Here is a 22,158-nt window from a genome sequence, read left to right on the forward strand (position 1 = left end):
GAAATAATTGGTATGTTTTGGTCTGTGCTCAGGAAGATGAAGAGCAGGGATGTACTGGGGACAGGAGCTGTCCCATTGGCATCGGGGTGAGCCCGTGCTTGTGGGAGACAGGTATTATAATAACTATTACACCTTGGCCAACGCGTGTGCTATTTCCCTCACTAGAATGAAACTCCAGGTGCAGGATTTGATAGTGTCACTGGATTTGCTGCCAAAAGCAAAAAGCATCCAGTGAGTTTTCATCCCAGAAATCCGACCTGCCTTAGTTGGGTGTACAGAACTCCCGCCAAGGAGCTCAAGGCAGGTGAATGTTACACCTTGAACAGGTTCTGGGTTTTGAGGTTCAGCCTCAGAGCTGGGACTCGGGTGTGCGTACGTACACCCGGTGTACCTGCCCGTGCCCTTCCACTCGCCGTGGAGCTGCACCGGTTTACACTGAGGACCCAGCCTTGGGGTTCAGTTCCTGAACCTCCTGCCGATTCACCCTTGTGTAAGTCACTTAACTGTTCTGGGCCTGCTGCTCCCCACCCGCCCCACGGTGACCAGGCTTCGCTGGGGTGTTGTAAGCTCTAATCCGCAGGAATTCAGAGCGTGTTCTGAGATACAGGAGATAATAACAAAACATAAAGTGTTATTAACAATTATCAGATAGTTTATAATAACATACACGCTGCTAATGGACTTTCCTGTCCCTTCAATGGCGTGTTGCTATCGCTGTGATTACTTTTGGATTGTTTTGTTATTCTTTCGGGAGAGTTTTTGTCTTTTTCCGCACAGCGTGTCTGCATTGCAGCCGTTTCCTAGTGGCCTGTCGCTTTTCAACCACGCTTTAACGCAAGATACATCCACTGTGTGGAGAGGCAGAGCACAGCGCCTCTTTGTAATATCTGATGACTTTGCACAGCCGTTGAAGACAGAATGAAGACGACGACACCATTTAATAAGCTTAATAAGCTGCCACTCATCAACCGAGACATCTTAACTGGCTGCGTGCATGCTCTTGAAGCAATTCATGCTTTTATAAAGTAATTTGATATAGTTTAAACATCAGCAAAGGTGTTTTAAACAAACATGTCTTACCTCACGATCTGGGCGTGCAAAGAGCACACGTACAGGGTTACCGAGGCCCAGCTGACGTGAGGTAACCGCGCTCGCTCACACAACCTGTACGCTAAGGCTGAACTTTCTTATAGTGACTCACTCCGACTGAGTATCTGCCCCAGCATGTTCTGAGTTGATTACACTAGTTTGCAGGCCGTAATTATTTTCTATATCATACTATAATGGATTCACATCATATTATTTTTAACATTGTAAGAATTTGCTTCTGGGAACGGCCTTCTTGAATTAATCACTGACTCATGATTTACTGTAGGAGATAATATCTAACCTACAAGAAGCAGAACAGGAAACTATCTATTTAAAAGATGGCAGTGTCTGATAATTTATGACTATAGACAAAGAGACATCTGAAAAGAAAAAGAAGGCCAGATCCTGCAGTTTTTACATGGTCACTCCTCTCAGGCTAAAAGAAGCTTTTGTCTGGTAACTGGAGGATCAGCTTTTTGGGACAATGACAGCTGAAAGATCACTAATATTAGAGAAAAAAAAGAGTGAGAAACAAGAAAACAGTGTCCCAAGCTGTCCTCAAAACTGATATTAAAATAAAGCCAGTTAAACGTTGTGGCTGTTGTAGGCATTTCACTAGTTGAATATAGAAAACATGAAAAAAAAAAAAAACAGGGAAAAAACAACAGTATTGCTGTGTTTGAATCTGTTACGCGGGTTTCTTGCTACCTCCTCACTCTTCTGCATAGAGTCTTCTACTTACACCAATGAATCAGCCTGACCTGGTAGATGTTTTCTCTAGCTATGGCCTGGTTAGAAAAAGTCCCAACAATCAGGAGACTTAAACACACAGAGTCACATTTTCTGCAAGACTTTCGAGTCCTCAGCGGCTGTAAATGCAGCCTCACCATGGTCCCAAGGGGATCTACCTACACCAGCCGAGCGCTCCCAGATTCTGGCCCTAATGCTGCCAACAGCTGTATCATTGGAGTCACTCACAACGGAGACAACTGGATTTTAATGTGGGTTTTCCTTTGGCGGTAGTTACCCACAGGCGAAGTCAATTCAAAGGCTTTCACAAGCCTTTTTTCTTTTTCTGAAACAGACCTCTCTGGATTTCTGCAAGCAAAGCAACACTGTTTCTGTGTCCAAAACCACAAGAGGCTTGAACTGGAAAAATTGGGAAAATGGCCTCTGCTGTGTGCATGGGCCTTGAGCTGGGAAGAAAGATGTTGCTGGTGATTTTAGTTCTGATTCTGCAGGGGACAAAGCACCATCACACGCAAATTCAGGTCACTCAGACCTTCTTAAGGCACGTTGGGTGTAAGCAGGTGTCAGGACACTAGTGAGCTGTGGACAGGTCCCTTTGAACCTCTGCTGAGACAACCATCCAGAAACCATCCTCAGATTTTGAGTAGCCATGAGGACTCACCAGAACGCCCCACAACTCCGTGTAAATGCCAGAGGCTTCAGGAGAAGCCACTTCAGTGCATGATGTACCAAGATCCACAGTACTCCATCTGCAAAAGACGCCTGCTCCTGGCCCAGTGCCTGGTGAGCTTTGAGACCCGGAGTGCGAGGACACGTAGCTTTGTAGCTTATCTCCCAAGTTATACCGCGTGCGAGTTCTCCTCCTGTTTGATTTTTATTTTAATTGCTAATATCTCCGTTTGTTCCTATGGCTCAGGACAAAGTTTAGTGTTGCCTTATCAGTGTCCCTCGAAATGAGCTCTGCCCAGGACAGCACGTTTTAAATCCAGAAGTGATTTCCTCACGTAGTCCTGTTATACCGGTTCTTTTTCCCTCTGTTACGTTCACTGACTGATGCGCTCTCTTTCCTCAGTGCCACTGTTGCAGCCTTGTTTGGTATTTACGTGCTTTTCCTGTTTGATAGGTCACTACAACATCACCGGTTCCCTCATCGAGGTGTCTCCCAAGGGTATAACATCTTGCTTCAAGTCAAAAACCTTCCTCCTAACAAGGGTGGACAGATTTACTCCAGAACCTGCAACTCATATAAACCGCCAGGGAAGCAAAGCAAGCTCCTTTCAGGCCGTTTCAGCCTGGCAGACGTGGGACAGTGTTCCTGCAATGTCCCCACTATGTCACCTGGTCTGATGGGGCCAGTTATTGCCACAGGGTCACAGGAACTGTCTCAGGGGTGAAGTGTCCCAGGGCATCGCCTTGGAGGGGACTGTGGGTTGGTAACACCCTGGAGCAGCGTATCAGAGGTACCTTTATCAGATGATCCCTCAGACGTTTACAAACAGTAATTAAATACTGCACCACCCTTATGATGGAGGCGTAATTTCTTATCCCCATTGCGCAGAGCAAGAAGCCAGAGCACACATGACCTGGAAAAAGATCCTTCACGTCCCAGGAAGAGGTTTTATGCATTAGGCTGCGCTTCTTTTTGCATCGCCAGTGCCTAAACTCAGCCCCAGAGGAACACGCTGAGCACAGAGAGCCGAGTATGGGAACCGCTGGGCAGGAATGTGGAGGGTGCTCATGGCTGTGCAGCAGCTCAAGGAACCCGGTGGGTAAAACACTGACATCTCCTCAGCCCCAGCTAAAGCTGGGAATTAGAGCTGGAAAGGGGCTTGTGAAAGTCTCAGCTGCTTAATTCAAGCCACAGCTGCCATCCCTTGTATCCATCCTACCGCTTGTTTCTAAGAGATTAAAAGGCATGAAATGAAACTCCCTTCTTCCTCCTCCCCCTTGGTATCCTTATGAGAAGACAAATAAATCTGCCTATCAGCAAATTGTCCAAGTAAATTTATTGTCACTATGCACTGACGTTGCCTGGCCTAAGATTAAGATCAACAATAAATTCCTGACCATGGAAAAGAATGAGAACACAAGAGAGCCCATGGCTCTCCTTACCCAACAGGTGTATCTTTACTACATCTCTCAGCAGCTGTATCTCATAACAGGTGTTTTGCAAAAAGAGTGGGAAGCCGTAGGCTGGGAGGGAAGCAGTGCCAAGTGGCAGTTGATAAGAACAGAGGGCTAGAGGAAAGGGCAAATTGAGTATGAGAAGATCGCCGGTCTGTATTATCAAAAAACACAAGAACACTCCACGCCCAAGTGCTGGGGAGGGAGGAGAGAATTGGAGTCACTCGGCACGGCTGTCGGGGCTGTCGGGGCTGTCCTGGGCTGTCCTGGGCTGTCCTGGGCTCAGCACTGTCATGCTCTGGAGCAGTTGGTCTCTGCAGAGGCTGGACCACAAGTCTTGGTATTTTACAATAAACAAAGGGGCATTGCAACTGGACCCTTTATTCCCCCACATCAGTTCCCGAAGATTTTGGCTTAGGAGGGTAAAGCATCCACCCCCCCAGGGCACTTAACAGAAACCACAGCTTTTATTTCTAGGCATAAAACCTCATCAGTTTGGGATGAGTTCCTTATATCTCTGTTTCTTCTTGACAGACAGAAATGCTGCTTGACTCCCTGCTCCAGCCATTCCACCGAGTAAATATCCTCCTCCACCTGGGCTTCGCACAGGGCATGTAGGACCCTTTGTGAGTGGGGCACAGTAGGTTTGTGATGAGCACCAAGTATCTAAATTCATATAAAATCGGAGCACGGTGCCTCCTGACATGTTTAGATGGTCTAACATGGCTGAACGGTCTCCAAAGGGCCCCACAGCAGCAATGTGGCAGAAGCAGTGCTGGAGTCCCAGCCGCCAGCTCTTTATTTAACTTGTTCGTCCGTATTTTACAATATTATTTTTTAAGGCAAGACTGAGAAAAGCGTGTTTGCAATGTAAAGGCCATTAAAGCATCACTGGCTGTCAGTGCGTTTGACAAACAGGTTCTGTGAGTTCTGGTGCATGTGTAAAACTATCACATCATTCTGGCTGTTGAGACAACAGACATTTCGTCTGTTTGATTGGAAAAGAGGAGCACTCGCAGGGAGAGAGCAGAACAAGCCTCTGTGCCCCAGCTGAGAGCAGCGTTACAGAGCGCCCAGCACCGGCTGCTTGGCTTTACACCTCTGGATTCACTGCAGTGTGTCCTGCAGAGCTGGTCCTGGGCTGGAGGCAGAGCTGAGCTGAGCCTGGGCAGAGCTGAGCTCAGCCTGGGCACATCATGCCCCTCAGTGCCCACTGGCTGATTGTTGCCGGGCGCAAGTAGCGTTATTTTTTCAGTTAGTCACACTCCTATTTCTTACCCTGTTTATTTCTTCTAAGGTTCTTAAGTCCTTCTGGGAGGTGACTGAAGGGCTGGAGAAGCAGACAATAGCAATACTGCACTAATTTCTAGCGTTCGTGCTTACCCAGCTGCAGATTTCGTACCAGCAATAGCACACGCCGGTGCCATCGGTCTCTCCAGAGCCCTCGCAGCAGCACAAATGGGGTAATGGGCTTTTTGGAGCCGCGGCCGGATCACATCCCAGACTTGTAACGCACTGCGGCAACACGCAGCTCCCCGAGAGCTGTTGTGCTGACTAAGCCGGGACGAGAGCCCCAGCCAAGGTAAATCACTCTCAGTTCAAGGAACTGAGCTGGGCCAGTTTATTCATGCTGAAGATCTGGCCCAGAATTGTTAAGGAGGGTTACCAAAAGTAATTAAAGAGGAAGTGAATGCGCTAGAAACAGCTTCTGCAGATGGCAGAGAAATGCCATCTTTCGTTTTCCTCAGTCTTTCGTGGCAAATATATTACAAACTTGTGCAATACATGTCAGTGCACAGAATGGACAAGGGGACACTATTGTCACCATCCATGTAGCCTTTGCTCTGTTGCTCGGAAAAAACCTCACATCTCTTCTCCAGCCCGAAAAGAGGGGAAGAAAATTCCATTGGATCAAAACTCGCAGTCATGAGATCAGAGGTGACTTTGTCTCTGATCCTCTTCGATACCCAACGCAGCACCAGGGCACCTCAAACACAACGTGTGGGTGTCCCAACACAACACAGGATGCTGTTGTTCCTTGTACAACGATGGAGAACCACACCACACACCGAGATCCTCAGCTGCTTGGTTGATGATGCAAGGAATGAATAAGCATGAATAAAGACATAGAAACTGGGTGTTATTTGTAGAAGAGAGGAGCGGAGCCCTCCACCCAGCACCGGGGATACCAGAGCTCTTGCACAACTCAGCTCGCGTGCTGCCACGGCTCTCTTTTTTAATGCATTTCTCTTTTTTCAATGCATTTCTGTCATTGCTTGTTCGCCCAAAGCACCCGGGACATGTGCCGGCACCCACAGCTGCGGTGGGAAGCGGCTCCCAGCGCTGGGAGCAGCAGAACCTGGGCACCAGAGCAGGGTCCTCTAACAGGACTTGTGCAAAGCACACACTACACCATGGTGAGCAGCCCTGTCCTCAGCCCACTGTGGCTGGTGGCTCAGCAGCTCATTAGTGGTGCTTCGTAGTGTATATCGAAAGATGATAATTAGCTAAAGTTGATCGAAAACTTCCAGTTGTGTAGATGTTGAATGATTACTACGATTAATGCAAGGTGCAAAATAACTCCTCTTGGTGCTTTCAGCTGGTAAACGAAATAGAAATCGGGGACTGAGCACACCCACAGATGTTACCCAGGCAGCGAGTCCTTCCTACCAGGGTAGAAATAGATGTGAAGGGCATCGTGGGCAAATCCTGCGCCTCTGCCGCTCACAGGCTCAGGGAACAGACACGGGTTTGCTGCACGGCGTCAGGCGCAGCTGGAGCACGATGCCTCGCGTCACCTCCCCGGTGCGGTGTCTGTGCCCACACCCTCCGCAACCCACCGCGACGTTTTACAAGCTCATCGACTGGAGCGTTTCTGACCGGAGTCAGCACAAACCAGCCACCGACCGTCCGGAGCAGCCGCCGCTCCAGAGGAAGCCGCTCGCGTTTGTCAGCACGAGCCCTTTTGCGAAAACACAAGTGGGTTCATACTTTCACACGACCTTTGTTCGCTCCCAGGTGAATCGCCTTCATCACTCGTATCTCAATCTTCAAAAGGAACTGGTGGGCTCCGGGCAAAGAGTCAAGAATGCTCTCATGTATTTGGGAGCTCTGCTTTACGCAACCTCCACAGCAACTCGCCTTTGCTGGAAGGGATGAGCGATACTGAGCCAGTCAGCAAAACACCCACCCTCGGCAGGGCTGGCAGGGGGCGGCGACTCGTCTGCTCGTACGCTGGTGTGAATCAACCAGCGTTTCCCTGCACGCAGCGGAGTTACCGTGATTTAAATAAAACCTGACAAAGCCAAGATCACCCAGAAAATGCGCCTTGTTCTCTGCCTCCGTCCCATGAACAGAGAGCGGGGGAAAGTCATTTGCACGCAGCAGACGTGCGCAGCTCCAGCCAGGGCCATCCTCACCCCACGAAACTTCAGATGGGTTTGTAGCCAGTGTGAAAGGGAACAGCAAAATCCATCCCTGTTCTGCCGGGAGCCTCAAGTTACCAGTGACATGACTTTGGCTGTTGTAAATCAGGAGTAACACTACTGGAATCTGTGGAGTTAGACTAGTGTAACTGGGAATCGGATGCCTAGTGCTGTGTTTACACCGGTAGGAAGTTACCTAGAAATCAGATTTTTAGAGCTGCTGAGGGATGAGGGGTCACCCAGAGCCTCTAACATCACATGCACAAAACACCCCCCCATGGTGACCTGCAGCCCCCAAACCTGCGCTGCGCCCCCCTGCTGCTTCGGGGTGATGCAGGGAGCTGCAGATTTCACAGCACCAAGCACTGGGGGGTTGCTGGTGTGCCTGGTTTTAACTGGAGCAAGATGGAGGGCACGGCCTCGCAGAACTAACAGTGAATCAGAGAAATCCTGCTGAGGAAGGAGTTTACGATATGAAGGAGTGCAGAGTGCTGGGAGAGATCTTCAAACACTGATAAGCCTTCAGACTTATCTGAGCCTCATCTCAGGGGCCCTCCTCGTCGTGATAACAACACTTAAGTAATCCAAAACTCACCAGCCTGATGCGTTTCAACGTTTCAAAACCCCCTTCCCAGACATGGGACCAGCCTCGAGTCCTTTCTGCGCCCCTGAGGTCACCTCCTGCCTTCCCAGCTCCAGCCTCCAGCGCTGGGTGCAAACAGTTCACTTTCCATCTTTCAACCTTTATTACTACAGAATATCCAAAACAACAAAACCAACAACACAGTTACAAAAGGAGTTCACGGAGAAATGTGAAGCAGCCTGTGTTTGAAATGCTCTGTGTCACCGTACTGTGTCAAATATAAAACAATGCATATTTATACATATATAAAATATAAAAGGAACAATACATCAGAAATGTATAAACAAGGGCTATGGAGGCCTTCGTGGTATTTACAATGAGTGAGGGGGGCACGGGAGCGGCAGTGTCCGAAACACGGCGAGGTTTGAGTGCCGCTGCGAAAGTCCCTGCGGGCAGAGCGGGCGCAGAGCGCGCTCAGCCCCGCTGGAAATGGTTTGAAGGTTCTGCATGACTGGTGCTTGGGAGGACGCCAGGGCCCGGGGTTGGATCCGTCACGGGCCGAGCAGCGAGCAGAGGCGGCTCCTGCCCCTGCCCAGGCTCTGACAGCCGCGTCAGCGCCGCTGCGCGTTCCCAGCTGTGAAACAAGGTCAGGCCCATCGCCAGAAGGGAATAAAATAAAATAAAAAATAATAATAATAAACTCAGAGAGAAGTTCCACGTTCACATCAGTAACAGATCTTCCAAGCAGTCTCCGGCCTGGCACTGGGAGGCCCAGGCCCTCCCCAGCGGCAGTGATTTCAAGTAAAGGCAAGAAGTCAAGGCACTAGGCTGAGCTCTGTTGGGTCAAGCTTGCCGGCTTTGAGAGAAGTCCCGCTAAGTGCTGCCTGTGGCTCTTTATAGCTCCTTGAGGATGATCTGGAACTTGTCCTCTGCTTCCACCACGTCCAGGAGAAAGGCCATGTGGTTGCTGTAGTGCTGGATGATGTTGTTGTCCATGTTCACCAGGATCCTGCGGGAGAGGGAGAAGCGCCGGTCAGACGCAGCACACGGGAAGGTTCGCAGAGCGGCTCAGTCAGGAGGGTCAGACCCCCCCGCACGCTCGGGATTCCCGTTGTGAACTGGGAACACCAGCGCCGGGGCAGGGGGGGGGCCCTCTCCCAAATGTCTCTGTGCAAAATTGCCATTAAGAATTGCCGTTACTGCCCTGTTAACGATCAGCGTTATCGTGGCCAGGAGCCCCAGCCCTCGGCAGGGACAGGACGGCGCTGCAGTGTCCACCTTCCCCAGCTGGAGGAGCTCGGCCATGATTAATTAATTAAAGCCTCGAGACAACACAAAAGAACATCCTGCAGAGCTTTTTCGCAATTCTGCCCTCGACATGCCTAGGCCCAGCGTTTGCTACACAGGCAAATTAATCTGGATTACGGCAGGGTGTGAATTTAGAGCAGGATTGCTCACTCCTCACTCGGGTGCGTTTAGGGGTGCGTTATTCTGAACAAGCCGAGGCCGCTCTGGGAGTAGATGGAAGCGGTTTGGACAAGGACGCTTTGCTCCTGCCCAGCACCAGCTCCCGCGCGGACGAGCCCCGAGCGGCGCGCGAGCCCGTTCTGGAGGGACACACACCGCAGGCTGAGCTGGGGGCACGAGCGCACAACCCCAACCCCGCCGCAGATCCCACAGCTGCTCTGACCTGGAGTCAGTTACACAGAGACACGGGGAGAAGGAAACGCTTAAACAGCCGATTTAAACCCGAGGCTGTGGTTCTGTGCCAGGCAAGAGCCCCTCGTTACTGTAATGAAAGTAACGGGGCAGCTTTGCATCGCCCCACTGAGCTCCCGTAAATCAGCTGGGAAATTTGTCACCGTTTTGGAGGAAACAAAGAGAACAAATTATCCCTCTTTGCAGAAAGCACATCCCCTCCAGGTTCCTGCTGGGGTCATTAATGGGGCAGCAGCATTAATTGTGCAATGCTGCACAAGCCAAGATTAAAAACAAGAAAAGGCTGAGGATCTAACAAAACTCAGTTTAAAGGCACAAACACGGGGCCCTGGTGTCCCTCTGGGGAACAGCTCGGAGGTCCCTGCAGCCACAGCGCATCGCAGCAACTGGTTCCTGCCCGTTTGGTCACAGCTCATCACAGCCCGGCCCATTGTCCCCACGCTGCAGAGGGGAAGGTGGCAGCTCTGTCCTGGTGCCGCGTCTGTCCTGGTGTCCAGGGCTCTTCCCGGTGAGTCACAAACCTTCACGGATGCATCGCACCCCCTGTGCTGGGGCTGCCCGGGGACAAGGGGCCCAGGTCCCCAAGCCCGATGTCCCTGGGAGTCTGGGGTGTCCCCAGAGAGACAGCAGGGACACCCAGGGGTGGGTTGTCACCAAAACCCTTGCGACAGGGCAATCCCAGCGCAGGAAGGCAGAGATGCCATCCGTGCCTCTTGCTGCTGTGCTTCCAGCTGATTTCTCAACACAAAGGACTCAAGGGAGTGTTGATGAGGAATCTCAGCACTGCGTTGTTTTTCTAGACCAAACCTCACCAAGATACTAAATTACTTCACATTGCTCTTGAGTCAGCCCGAGACCGAGTCCCTGCGGGTGAGCTCATCCCGCTGCGCTGGCACTGACAGCAGGTCAGCCCGCGGTAACTCCAGGTAGGACCACGGAGCTTCGCGGCGTCGCACCAGGGGCAGGCCTGACCCTCGAGCTGTAATTACTGAGAGAGGGTTGTTTATGGTGGAGCAATAGGACAAAATTAAATCTGGGGAGCAGAAAACAGTGTCCGGCCCTGACATCCAGCAGACTGGAGAAAATCCTGTATGTCCCCCACGCTTCAGCAACAACCCGTGGCATCGCCATGTCCAGCTTCCATTAAATCAGGTGTCAAATGTATTTTCTTTTTAATCTAATTTCCAGGTGTTGCCTTTTCATTAGATGCCTCTTTGCCCCTCCATTTTGGGGAAGAGATAGAAAAGACACCTACCTCTTTTCCCTCAATCATTATTAAACAAGATGCACTGCTTATCAGACCAAGCGACGAACAAACCCAAAGCAAAGCAAAGCAGAGGCGGCCTCTCCCCGCAGTGCTGCCATTGCCCGCCTGCCAACGCGCCCCTGCTCGGGTCTCTCTTGCCGCGCGACGCTGGCGCTGAGCCGGTCAGAGCAGAGCTGCTGGCTGGTGACAGGCTGGTGACCGCGGTGGCCACGTCAGAACCACCAGCACAGCTGACACCCCTGAGTTTGGGCTCAGCCCCAAAGCTGTAACAATAAACTGACCCCCCTGACTGTCCTTTGCAGTCGCTCTTCTCGTGAGGCCGCCAGTGTTGCTCTATGGGGTGAAAATTCCCATTTCTGGGGGTCGTGGGTGAGCAGCACCTGATGGCACCGAGGGCCCCAAGTTCAGCAACAGGCAGAAGAGCCTCCCGACCAACCTGGATAGCTCACTAGGACCCATCCACCATCTTAAACTTAGGACCACATCTAAAAATGCATCATCCAGGCCTCACTTAGGCTCCGCTCCCCTTGAAGCAAACAGGCCAAGTCTCACGGGGACCAGGTTCTGGTGACACCAAATGAGCTAGAAGTTCCATCCAAGGAGCCTGAGGACGTTCTCACCTCCCTGTCACCAGAACACCAATGCAGAACGAGAGCTTTGGACTAACCCTCCACTCCCAAGGCCTCTGTTCACCCCTTGTTCCCTCTTTGGGGGCCGTGCTGGTGACAGTGGCGGATCCGCAGAAGGTTGGACCCGTCCCCAGCCTGGCTCTTCTGTTCTGCCCGTCTGTCCCCGCGCTCCAGCTCTGGGCCAGCGCCAGCAGCAACCATGAGTTCATCTCCCAGGCACTCGCTGCCCCGATTACATCTCTCTCCTCTGCGATTCAGCTCTGGATTCAGCTTTATGAAAATAAGCTTGGGAGTTTCTGAGTCATTCCCGTTCCATCAGCTGAAGGGAGAACTCGCTGCCAGAGCTGGGGACAACCCACAGGGAGTTCTTAGTCCAGAAAACATTTCTGAAAGCGGCGCTTGGCTCCACGTCGAGACCATCGCCCTGCGCAGGACACCCGGCGGCTGGTCCCCGAGCAAACCGGCGCCGCTCCCTCCCAGCCAGGGGGGAGATCCACACGGATCTCGCACGCACCGCGCTGGAGTAACTCGAGAAGCCGTTTCACATTCACTGCAAACGTCCCCGTCTCTTTCTGAGCCCAGGACAGTGGTCTGGAGAAGCAAACATTTGTACCTCTCCGATGGCACCGAGATAAGTTCTCCATAACCTCCACCTTTTGGACTGAGGCACAAAGAATCACCCATTAAACTGCCCAAACAATTCCTCCTTCATCCAGCTGCCTTTCCTTGGGAGCCTTTACACTCCAAACAAATATAATACAAACGAGCATTATCCCAAATCTTTAAAGCCCAGAAAGATCTGAGTTTTATATGCTCCAAATAGCACAGATTCCCATGGCTTTAGTTTTTATTATCTTGTTAAAACGCTCCTTCAGCCCACAGGAGGGTACCAAGGGGTTCCAGAGGCACAGCGCAACAGCAGATGAGACATTAACTTACCCTCTTTTGCATTTTTTGTAGACTTTATAAATGCTTTCTTCAGGAAGCCCATATTTTTCTGAAATCTGCGAGAGAAAACACGGCAATTCTTTGTACTTGTAAAATGAAATTCCTATGATAAAAATCAAAGATAACACGGAGCCGGGGTGTTCAGCAGCAGAGGATTCCCCCCCCTTTTACTGAAAGGGCTGAAGCAACATTCTGAGCAGGACAAGTGGAACGTGTCCGTGTCCTGCAGCCTTGGCCCTGGTTCCCTGATAGTCAGGCTGGGAACCTTAGGGAATAATCTTCATTTTCTCTCATTCTCTGGCCTGTTTAGGGGCTGATGCTTCAACCTGCTGGGCACTGAGAGCCTGAGCTTCTCCTTTGCTGATCCATCTGAAGGTGAGAGAAACTAAAGCGGCTGCATCTGACCGCAGCTGAGGTTTGAGCTGATCCGCAGAGCTCTGCTGGGCAGGCAGAGGGACAGCCTTAGGACGACAGTTTTGTAGCTTTTTCACAAGCATTTTCTGTACATTTTTTGCCTCTTTGTGGCGAGGGATGGGGGAGGGAGAAGATGGCAAAGAATCCTCTGCGCTGACATTTTTCAAACCCTCTATTTTTAAAAGTTTGTAAAACCAACAGAGCTTAAAGTGCAGCCATAAAGCCGCCCCAAATCTGGGAGGTTTATTGTTTGTTTCCTTCCCAGCGATCTCCCGGGAGAAGGGGCTTATCAGAGATGCTGCTGATAATCATCACAGAAATATGTCTGTGCGCTCCTCAAACACAACGCAGGGAATTCCAGCGCGAGGCCAGAATTGCTTCGGATTGCACATCCACAGCCTTGAGAATGGAAAGGGTGTTTTACAGTGGAAAATATGAATGTGCTGTCACAAGAGGAGACTCACGATCTGAACAAAGCATCTCGCCATAAGGTGTGTTCTTCCCGCCGCAGCGCTAACGCGCAGCCCGCGCCAGGAGCTGCGGGGAGAATTCACCTGCTGCTCACAATTTCCATTTCCATTCTCAAGAGAAAGCAGATGGGACATCTAAACAGCCTTATATCCAGCTTCTTATATACCAAATCCCATTGCCCTTTTCTCTGCTGTTTGTTCACATGCCACAGGTAACACTTACAGCTGTCCTGAGGCCCTGGAGATCTGGTGTCTTCAACATGAGAGCATCGAACACCTCCTCCGACTCCCTGCGCACGTACAACAAGACTGCAAGAGAGAAACGCAGCTCCTTACGGTGTGTTCTCAGCGCTGTGGCCTCGTGTAATTCAAGGGCTGAGGTTAATTGAACCAAAGGAGACGCTACATTTCAGCAGAGCGCCCATCCCAGGGGTTACCTCTCTGCGGATCTTCTTCCTTAGTTTGCTTTGGAGGTATCGGGTCAAACTCGTCTGTGAAGGAGGCGCCGCTCCGCTTCACGGGCAGCCTGAGCGAAACGGACACGATCCTCTCAGAGGACAGAACAACAGCAGCGAACAAAACAGTTCCAGCAATCGAACTTCTGATTGAACAACCAATTATGCCAACGAACATCCAGCAATTAAGTATCGGGTTGGTAATCATGGCAGCAGTCTCTACCAGAGCTGGGGGTTCCTGGCCAACGCGCACAGGGTTGGGGACAAACGGGCAGCGCGTTTGGTGTCACGTCCCACACCAACGCCTTCTGTGCCTCCTTGTCATTGTTTCGCTGTTGGTATCACTAGACAGCGGATCAAGCCCAGGGAAAATACTGGTTCTCCCCACTCTAGACACATTACAAGTGTGATTTCACCTTAATTCTGGTTTATTTTAAAGCGGTATCTGCCTCTGGTTACTTGAACCCTTCAGTAATAGCTCTGTGATCTTTATTTCCCCTCTTTCACACGATCAGAACAGCAGGACAGCCATGGACTGCACTCACATTGGAGTGGCTCAGTGACAGGGACAGAAATGTGCTTCTGCATCCCCTGAGTCCATCCTAGGCCTGAGTTTAACAAATATTGTGACTCTCGAAGGCACCAGGGAGACCCTGTGCTGTGCTGTTTTGCACCTGTGGATATCCCCTGCCTGCAGATATCACACAAACGACACACCCACAGAAACAGAGCAGCTGATGGATGGGAAATACAAACCACTGGCTCCTTACCTGTTTGCAGAGTTGGGAACAGCAGGAGGGAGCACCTGGAATGGAAACACGGATCTTTAAGTTTGCACAGTATCGCTGTGTGCTGGTGAAACTGGGGGGAAGTCGACATGGGCACATTTAAACATGACGTCCCTCCTCCCAGCCTGTCACTCTTCCTACACAATTAACCCCAAACATCTGTAGGTGTTTCTTAGATTAAATGAATCCTGATATAAATAACTTATCTCGATTCTCCTCCTCTGCCTAGAAGAGACCTGCACACATGCCCAGCTAGAGCTGGTCACCTCTCATAACCTGCTTGGGGCCAAGGACCAGGGTTCTCAGTGAGTTCTTGGGGTGTAAACCGGATTCTTCCAGTCCCTGGTTTTGATGCTGATGCATCAGCACAGCAGCCCCTGCACCGGGATGTCACCGCACCGTCACAGCGGCTGTTTTTCCCCTTATTGACAAATTGAGGCAGTTGTTTCTTGGTACAACACCGATGAGCTCTGAAGGACGCTGGGCCGCGGTCTCCTCAGGCTGGAGGGGCAGAGGACAAGCGAGATGTTCCCACACACGGGGACTGATATGGTCACATTTTCTATAGTTTACTTTCTGCTGCTGCTCTAGTCCTCTGTGGAAGCTGCAGATGACACCTGTAAAACCACAGGGGTATCTGGCTGGAAGGAACCTGGAAAGGTTATCATGCCCATCACTGTTGCATGATGAGGCCACTCCTCACAGCTACGTCTTCACATTCACCACATTTCCACAGGAGAATTGTGGTTTGTTTTTTTTATACACAAGTCGTGTCTGGGGGACCGATCAGTTTGGAAATGACAGGACTGACAGACGAAGGCAAGAGGTTGGTTGTTTTTTGAAGGGACTCACCGTGCCACACCTCTGCAGGTTTGAAAAGTGGACGTTGGGGATGAACAGGACCGGTTGGGTTTCGAGGTCGGTCTCTGGCCTCAGGAACGTGATTTCATTCCCTCTGAAGCCAGAGAGCAAACAGCCTTTCAGACCTACGGATGGAAAGTCCAGTTCATCTCAGTTCGCTTGGCAGTTCAAGAGGCAACTACACACAGAGATGGGAAAGTGTCTGCCCACGGTTTCCCAACAGAAATATCAGTGCAAAGACAGAACTATGCAGAACCAGGTCTTGTCCTGTGCCGTGTCCTCGAGGGACTCCCTGCAGAGACCCCAACGCAATCCAGAGAGGTTGGTTATTAATAAAAGGCTTTGAGAGTCTCGGTAGGAGAGCAGGGAAGGACCTGCCTGACGAGCTGCTGCTGAGCGGTTCTGATTTCATCAGGCTTGGAAACACCCAGGGCCAGATCTCGTGGAAGTTAACGGACAAACCTCCATGGATTTCAACACGCTTGGGATCAGGTAACAAACACCAGCACTGACCATTGTTATTGGAGTCCAGGCATTTTCCTTTCCTTCTGAACTGTTTCCTTTCATCGTCCCGCATTTTCCTCTCTGCTCCCTGTGGGGAAAATAAGGGGAGAATTAGGACATGGGCAGTTCTAAGGTGGGCAAGAGAGGACTGACTGTCCACCTCTGGGAGATAAGCTCATGGAGGTAAAGGCAGCCTTTATTCCAACATGCTAATGTCGGAGACCTTCTACAGGCCACCCAGAACATTCTGATACTTATACATTTAAACCAAAATGCTTTTAAAAATGAAAAATGCAGAAAAAGCTTTTAGAAATTCTTCCGTGGGAAGGTACGTGAGGCTAAGGAAGAACCCTTAAGGAGATTCTCACCTCTTCTGCTATTTACAAACTTGTCAAAACCAAGAGTTTATTATGAGGCGCAATGGCATGTAGGGCTGATTTGGGGACAACTCTGTAATGAATCCGCTCTCCAAAGGCCTCAGCAGTGTGGACACATCCCCGCTGTCCCATCTTGCTCAGCTGAGGGCTGTAACCATCTCTGCTCCTCAGCCGTGACCTCTCGGCTGCTCTAGACCCTCACAACCTTTCTGTTTGTTCTCCTGGAGCCACTGGCCACCAGTTTAAAATTCCCCCGGACAGCCCAGTGGAAAAGCAACGCTCTACCTTATCGCAGAAGATCTTGATCTGGCAGACGGCGCGGTGCACCAGCTGGCTGCTCCCGTTGCCGTAGTCGTAGGTGTCGATCTGGAGGTTGAGCGGGACGCCTTTCACTCCCTTCTGGGAGGAGAAGTCGGTGCTCAGACAATTCACCCCAATAAACACCTGCGAATATGAGCAGAGATTGATACAGCTTGTTAGTGCCGAAATATTATAGTCAAACAGCAATGAGAGCTGTGGGTAGGAACAAAAGCAGCTACCGAGACATCCTTCCAAAACTCCTCGTGTCAGCCAAGCACCTGAGCGCTGGGTTTCCCACCCAAGCGCAGCCGCCCATCCTCCCAGCACCTCTGCAGCTCTTTATTTAATCTGCCTGCTCCCATCAGCTCGGATAAGCTCAGACCAGATGCAAAGGCTGCCTGGGGATGTTCCTGCTGCTCTTTCTGATCTTTCCTTTGAATGAGGGACCCTCAGACAGCAACGCCCCGGAGGAAGGGAGGGGGCTGGCGCACAGCTTCGGGAATTGCAAATCATCGCTGCTGGTTAAATAAATATTCATCACATACTGGGCTCCTTTATCACCAGGATGGAGTTACCTCCAGTGGGAACATTTGAAGAAAAGCTGAGCATAGATATAATCCACGTTGTATTTCCAAAATACCAACTGATCTGTGTGACCTTGACATTTCCCCTGGACTCTGGGTACAGGAGAAGCTCCCTCAGCAGGGCTTTGGCTGAGGATTCCAGCCCAAAACCTACCGCCAGGTCTACTCAGTGCCTACATAGAGAGGAGAAAACCACTTAACTGTGGTGTGAAGTTTAATTGCAAGAAGAGAAGTAACAGGTGCTCCAGACGACCCAAATACCTGACCCCTCCTGTCGCGCTCCCAGCCCTCGCAGCCTCTGAAGTCTCAGCCCGAGCTGCCCCGGGCCAGCGCAGGGACCGAGTTTCTGCTAAGAGTTAAATCCAGTTTTGCTGAGGTGCCCCGAGGGCTTGCCACATACCTGACATATTTCCATTTCTGACAACTTTGCCTTGAAGACATTTGTTAACCTCTTGGGTTGTAAAAGACCAAGGTCGCCTTTGGGCTAAAAGAAGGGCTTTTTGAGACCTCAAAGCAAACCAGCATTTTCCCAAGAACCAGCTTCAGAGAGGTGGGTATTTATACTCTTCTTTTTTTCTTAGTTACTTCATCTCTTTTTATATTCTCCTTTCAATCCACACCAGATGCAAAGTGTTAACGACAGACTGAAGACATGCAGAAGAGACAGCAGAACTAGAAAGATGTTGCTAAAAGCTTTACATTTAAGGTCAAAAGGGATCTCGTGACCTGCCTGGCTCCCTTCCACATCACACAGAAGGGTGGCTGGTCATTTCTGCATCCAAATGCTGCCTTGAAAGGAGGGTCTTTGTTCCCTAAGCTGAGGTTTATTTAAATAGGCTTCACCTACATGCGAGCAGAGCCCCGATGGAGGCTGCTGCTGCGAAAGGCTTTCTTCAGAGTTATCCATCAGCACTAAACCAACATCTCTGAGCCCGTCTCGGGTGTACCCAGAGTGTTTATTAGCTAATGGCAATGCTTAAACACACAGAGGAGCACGGTGTCCTTCCTCGCTGTCCTGCCAGACAAACACTACCTGGGGCCACTGGAATGGAATTGTTTGGACTGGAAACTCTCCCTGTTTCTAAGTGGAGAAGTGGGGGGTGCCTGGGCCAGCAGAAAGGAGGCTCCAGTTTGGCTGCAGACCAAACCTCCCCATTCCCCTTCCACAAGCAGTTTGTACCTTTGCTTCTTCATGGACGTTCCACACGAAGGACAGCGCGTTGTAGGCCAGCTCCTCAATGTTCTGCACTGTGTTGAAGTTTTCTTTGCAGTCAGCTGAAACGCAACGGAGAAGCAGTTTATACTCTGGCTGCAAACCCGGTTTCATTCCCTGGGCTTCCCACCCCATAGAGTCTGTCCCTCGCTGACCCCAAAGCTAAAGGAGTTTTGTGATTTATCAGAGGCCGCTCTTGATAGCACTGGGCAAACCCCAGTGAGCACAGGTAAGGGACGGAACAGAAGTGACTCAAGGATATTGGCTGGTGACTGCGGTTTGAGTAGCGATGTGCAAAGACAACGCAGATTGCTTCTAAATTCAAACAACTGCACGTCTCGGCCTGGTGCTCAGTGAGGTGCTGAGCTGGACAGACAAAACCTCCATCTGGCCCAGCAGAACATGCTATAAAGCCTGTGTGGTTGCGGTGGAGAAGGACAAGCAGCACCCAAAGCCATTCCTGGGCTCCAAGAGGCAATAAGTTACATCTGCAAGAGCCAAAACAGTTCAGCAGTTTGTGTCTCTCTGAGACTCTTTAATGTAACTTGAGCTCCTAGTGCATGTTTCTACACTTGGCAAACACCATCTTACACCCCAAAATCCCCTCAGCCAGAGAGATCTGAAGCCAGCAGATCCGCCTGCTCCTCCCGCTTTCCCCCAGGCCAGATTCTGGAGCTTCGAGTGTGTTACTGGGTACTGGAAATGCAGTGAAATGGTGCTGGAAGTTACCGACCCCACCCGGACATCGCCCCCGCTCATACCGACGTCAATGACTCTCTGCTTGGCCGTGGGCTGGCGGGAGTGCCAGTGCTTCCAGAACTTGAGCTGCTCCGTCGGGACCTTTTCATTGTCAAAAACAATCATCACAACGCTCTGCAACACAGCAAGGACACCCCGTATCAGTGCACACAACAGGATGGCGCCTGGTGCCCTCACTGTCCTTTCCACCCAGTGCATCCACAGAATGGCCAAGGGCAGCTTAGTGTCACTATTTAGTTGCTGGGGAAACTGAGGCAGGCAAGGCAAGGGACTTGAACAGTCATGCAGGCAGTGACAGAGCCAGGAGCAAAACAAGCTGCTCTGTCCGCCCCTCATTTCCACCGACTGCGAGGTGAACAAGGATCCTGTGCTGGGGAGTGTTCACAGTGCTGCAGCAAGTATTTGGCTGGGCCAGCCTAAACGCTCTTTCTCTAGACGTTCTGAGTTTCAGGAGTCCTCCAAGTCTCGAGATGCTCAAAGTCCAGCCCCTAAACACCACTCAGGATTGGAGGACAAGGTTTCTTTGCTAGGAACTGAAGCTCAGCTTAGTCTCGGGTGGCTCGGAGGCCTGGCCACACAACCCAGGAAGGAGATGGGGAACCCGTCTCCAGCTCAGAAGTCTTCCCACCGCGGCCCCCAGCCAGGATTCAGCTAGAGAGGCCTTTTGTGCATCCCTGACCTCCCTGTGACAGGTTTCACCCGTCAGGGAAGATGAAGGCTGTAGCTGTGCATCAGAGGATTAGCTTGCTACGAGTGAATCCATCCCATTCATCGCTTTAAGCCAACATGAGCCACAAAGCCATTACTCTTCATGTTCAGCTCTGTTCCCAGGCCAGGACAATTGCTGGATGTCTGATTACAGCATGTGTCAGCAAAATTGTCAGCTTGTCTCTTACCTTCACTTTATTTGAGGACAAGTGTAAACATTTGCTGTCTCCAGCTGTCCGCAGCGTGATGGGGTAGAACTGTCCTTTGTTGAGGTAGGCCATGGGAGAGTCCCCAGATTTGATGTGAATGGCTTTGGGTGACCCCAGCGTGTATTCAAAGTCACTTGCATGGAACAAAGAGAGAAGGATGAATAAGCACACGCTGCTGTTTCACTCCAAAAGCAAAACAAGGCGACTTGCGAGTCTCCGTCCTTACAGGTGACAGATACCGGAGTCCCTCACACACCCAGAGCTGTGGCCTCCCAGCACATACTGATCCTGCCCAGCACCCCGGGGAGCAGCACTGCCCAGATATCCTCATTCTACCCTTCGGTTTTGGCTTTAAAACGCCTGTACCTTCTCATAACCAGTATTTTTTCTGTGCATGGCTACAGAGCCATTGCACAATCAAAAGCCTAAACCAAACCAAACAAAAATAGGTACCTGTGATAAGACTTTTAAAACATTCTAAACTCAGATTCCTGTCTCTAAATTCCCACCCACAGCTGGCCGACCCACACAGACTGTGTCCTAATGGGTCCTGGAGAAACAGGGGGATCTGCAGGACACTGACATCTGCTTGTTTACCCAGAGGCTTAAAAATGGACTTAAACCCATCTTGTTGAACTCTCAGCCTGGTGGGCAGCAACTTTAGTCTTTACAGAAAAGATTTGTCATGTTGCACAGAGGAAGGTGTCACTGCCAACATGCAAATTTGAAAGAAGAGCCTCATTTGCAAGAAGTCCCTGCTCTTGGCCATTCCCCAGCACCTCTGAGCATTCAGACCATGAGGTTACAGCTCAAGGCAGCTGCTTCTGCCAGGAATCCACGTAAGCCACCACCTGTACACAAGCCTTCACACAGACCCTTCAAGTGCCTTGAAGATCATATTTAGTCACCAACCCATCTCTCTTTCCTGCTCCACCTCCCCCGTGATGCCATCTCTGCAGATCGGCTTGGCAGCTCCTCTTATCTGGAGCCAGGAGAGCCAGAGAACTCCAGCGCACAAACACAGAGCACAGAGCCTCTCGCTCGCGAAGGCGAGTGCTGGCTGTGTGAAAATCCCCACGTCTGGCACTGAGTCACGGAGCAGGTGACTGGGGAGGCAAATAAAAAGTGGGAGGTGGAATAATGTTACCTGCTCGGAGGTTTGATGCGGTATCTAGAGCAGGAAAGCTCTGGATGAGAGAGGGGTGGAAAGGAGGAGGAAATCTCTCTCATCTTTTAGGAATGATGAGAGGTGCGGTGGCACCTTCTAAAACCAAGGTTGACTAAACCCGAAGTGAGAACCTAAAGCTTATCACCCTCTTCAACTGTCACCCCCATTTTCTTTGTCATTTACCCCATTCCAAGCAGCTCGTGGAAGGTGCAGCCGCCTGGATCTATTTGTAGTTTGACTCCTTTTCAGCAAAACACTCAAACCCTAATCCCTGCTTCCTACTACGAGTGCTAAAATCCAGCACTGCTCTGTGTCTAAAAAGTCATGGAAACTTGTTCCTAAGACACCAGGGGACACAACTTGTCTCCACAGAAGCAGATCTGTAAGTTTGCAATGATCATTGGCAAGATGAGCGTTGGGTGAAGAAAGGGACGCAGACGTTCCCCAGGGAAGGGACCCAGCCAAGGGCGCAGTTACCTCTTAACACCGTCCGTAGCGTAACTCTCAGGGCAAGGAGGCTCTGGCTGGGGTTTGAGGATCTCGCTGAAGAGCAGCGACTGTAGACAAATGGAAACAAACCAGTCAGAAGTAGAATCTTCCATTGCTTTGTTCATCCACCCAGACATTACAACAGAGGCCGCAGATAAAACACGAACCCTCATTTCAAAGCCATTATTCTACTTTCAAAACCAACGTAAAAACCCCAACAATTCCACGGGAATGGCATCAAGCTTCTAACGCAAAAGCAAAGCTCCCGCTGACTCCAGCATGAGCAAACCCCGAACTAGAGATGTCCCCACGTAGCACCCCCGGG

General features: G+C 50.8%; 1 protein-coding gene across 6 annotated transcripts in view; it reads right to left on the reverse strand.

Annotated features, from left to right (window-relative positions):
- Positions 1-8,135: 8,135 nt before the first annotated feature.
- Positions 8,136-22,158, reverse strand: part of GRHL3 (grainyhead like transcription factor 3) — a 39,961-nt gene continuing 25,938 nt past the window's right edge. For all 6 annotated transcript variants that reach the window (XM_082071618.1, XM_082071614.1, XM_082071615.1 and 3 more), the window contains 12 exons: positions 21,822-21,901; positions 20,156-20,309; positions 19,262-19,373; positions 18,468-18,562; positions 16,689-16,847; positions 16,036-16,114; positions 15,514-15,647; positions 14,644-14,678; positions 13,856-13,944; positions 13,642-13,727; positions 12,526-12,590; positions 8,136-8,980 (listed from right to left, as the gene is read on the reverse strand). In XM_082071618.1, the coding sequence (XP_081927744.1) occupies positions 8,866-8,980; positions 12,526-12,590; positions 13,642-13,727; positions 13,856-13,944; positions 14,644-14,678; positions 15,514-15,647; positions 16,036-16,114; positions 16,689-16,847; positions 18,468-18,562; positions 19,262-19,373; positions 20,156-20,309; positions 21,822-21,901 (1,203 nt within the window). In that variant the 3' untranslated portion in view covers positions 8,136-8,865. The remainder of the gene's footprint in view (positions 8,981-12,525; positions 12,591-13,641; positions 13,728-13,855; positions 13,945-14,643; positions 14,679-15,513; positions 15,648-16,035; positions 16,115-16,688; positions 16,848-18,467; positions 18,563-19,261; positions 19,374-20,155; positions 20,310-21,821; positions 21,902-22,158) is intronic.

This window comes from Streptopelia decaocto (genome assembly GCF_964273445.1).
Source record: "Streptopelia decaocto genome assembly, chromosome: 23".
NCBI lineage: Eukaryota > Metazoa > Chordata > Aves > Columbiformes > Columbidae > Streptopelia > Streptopelia decaocto.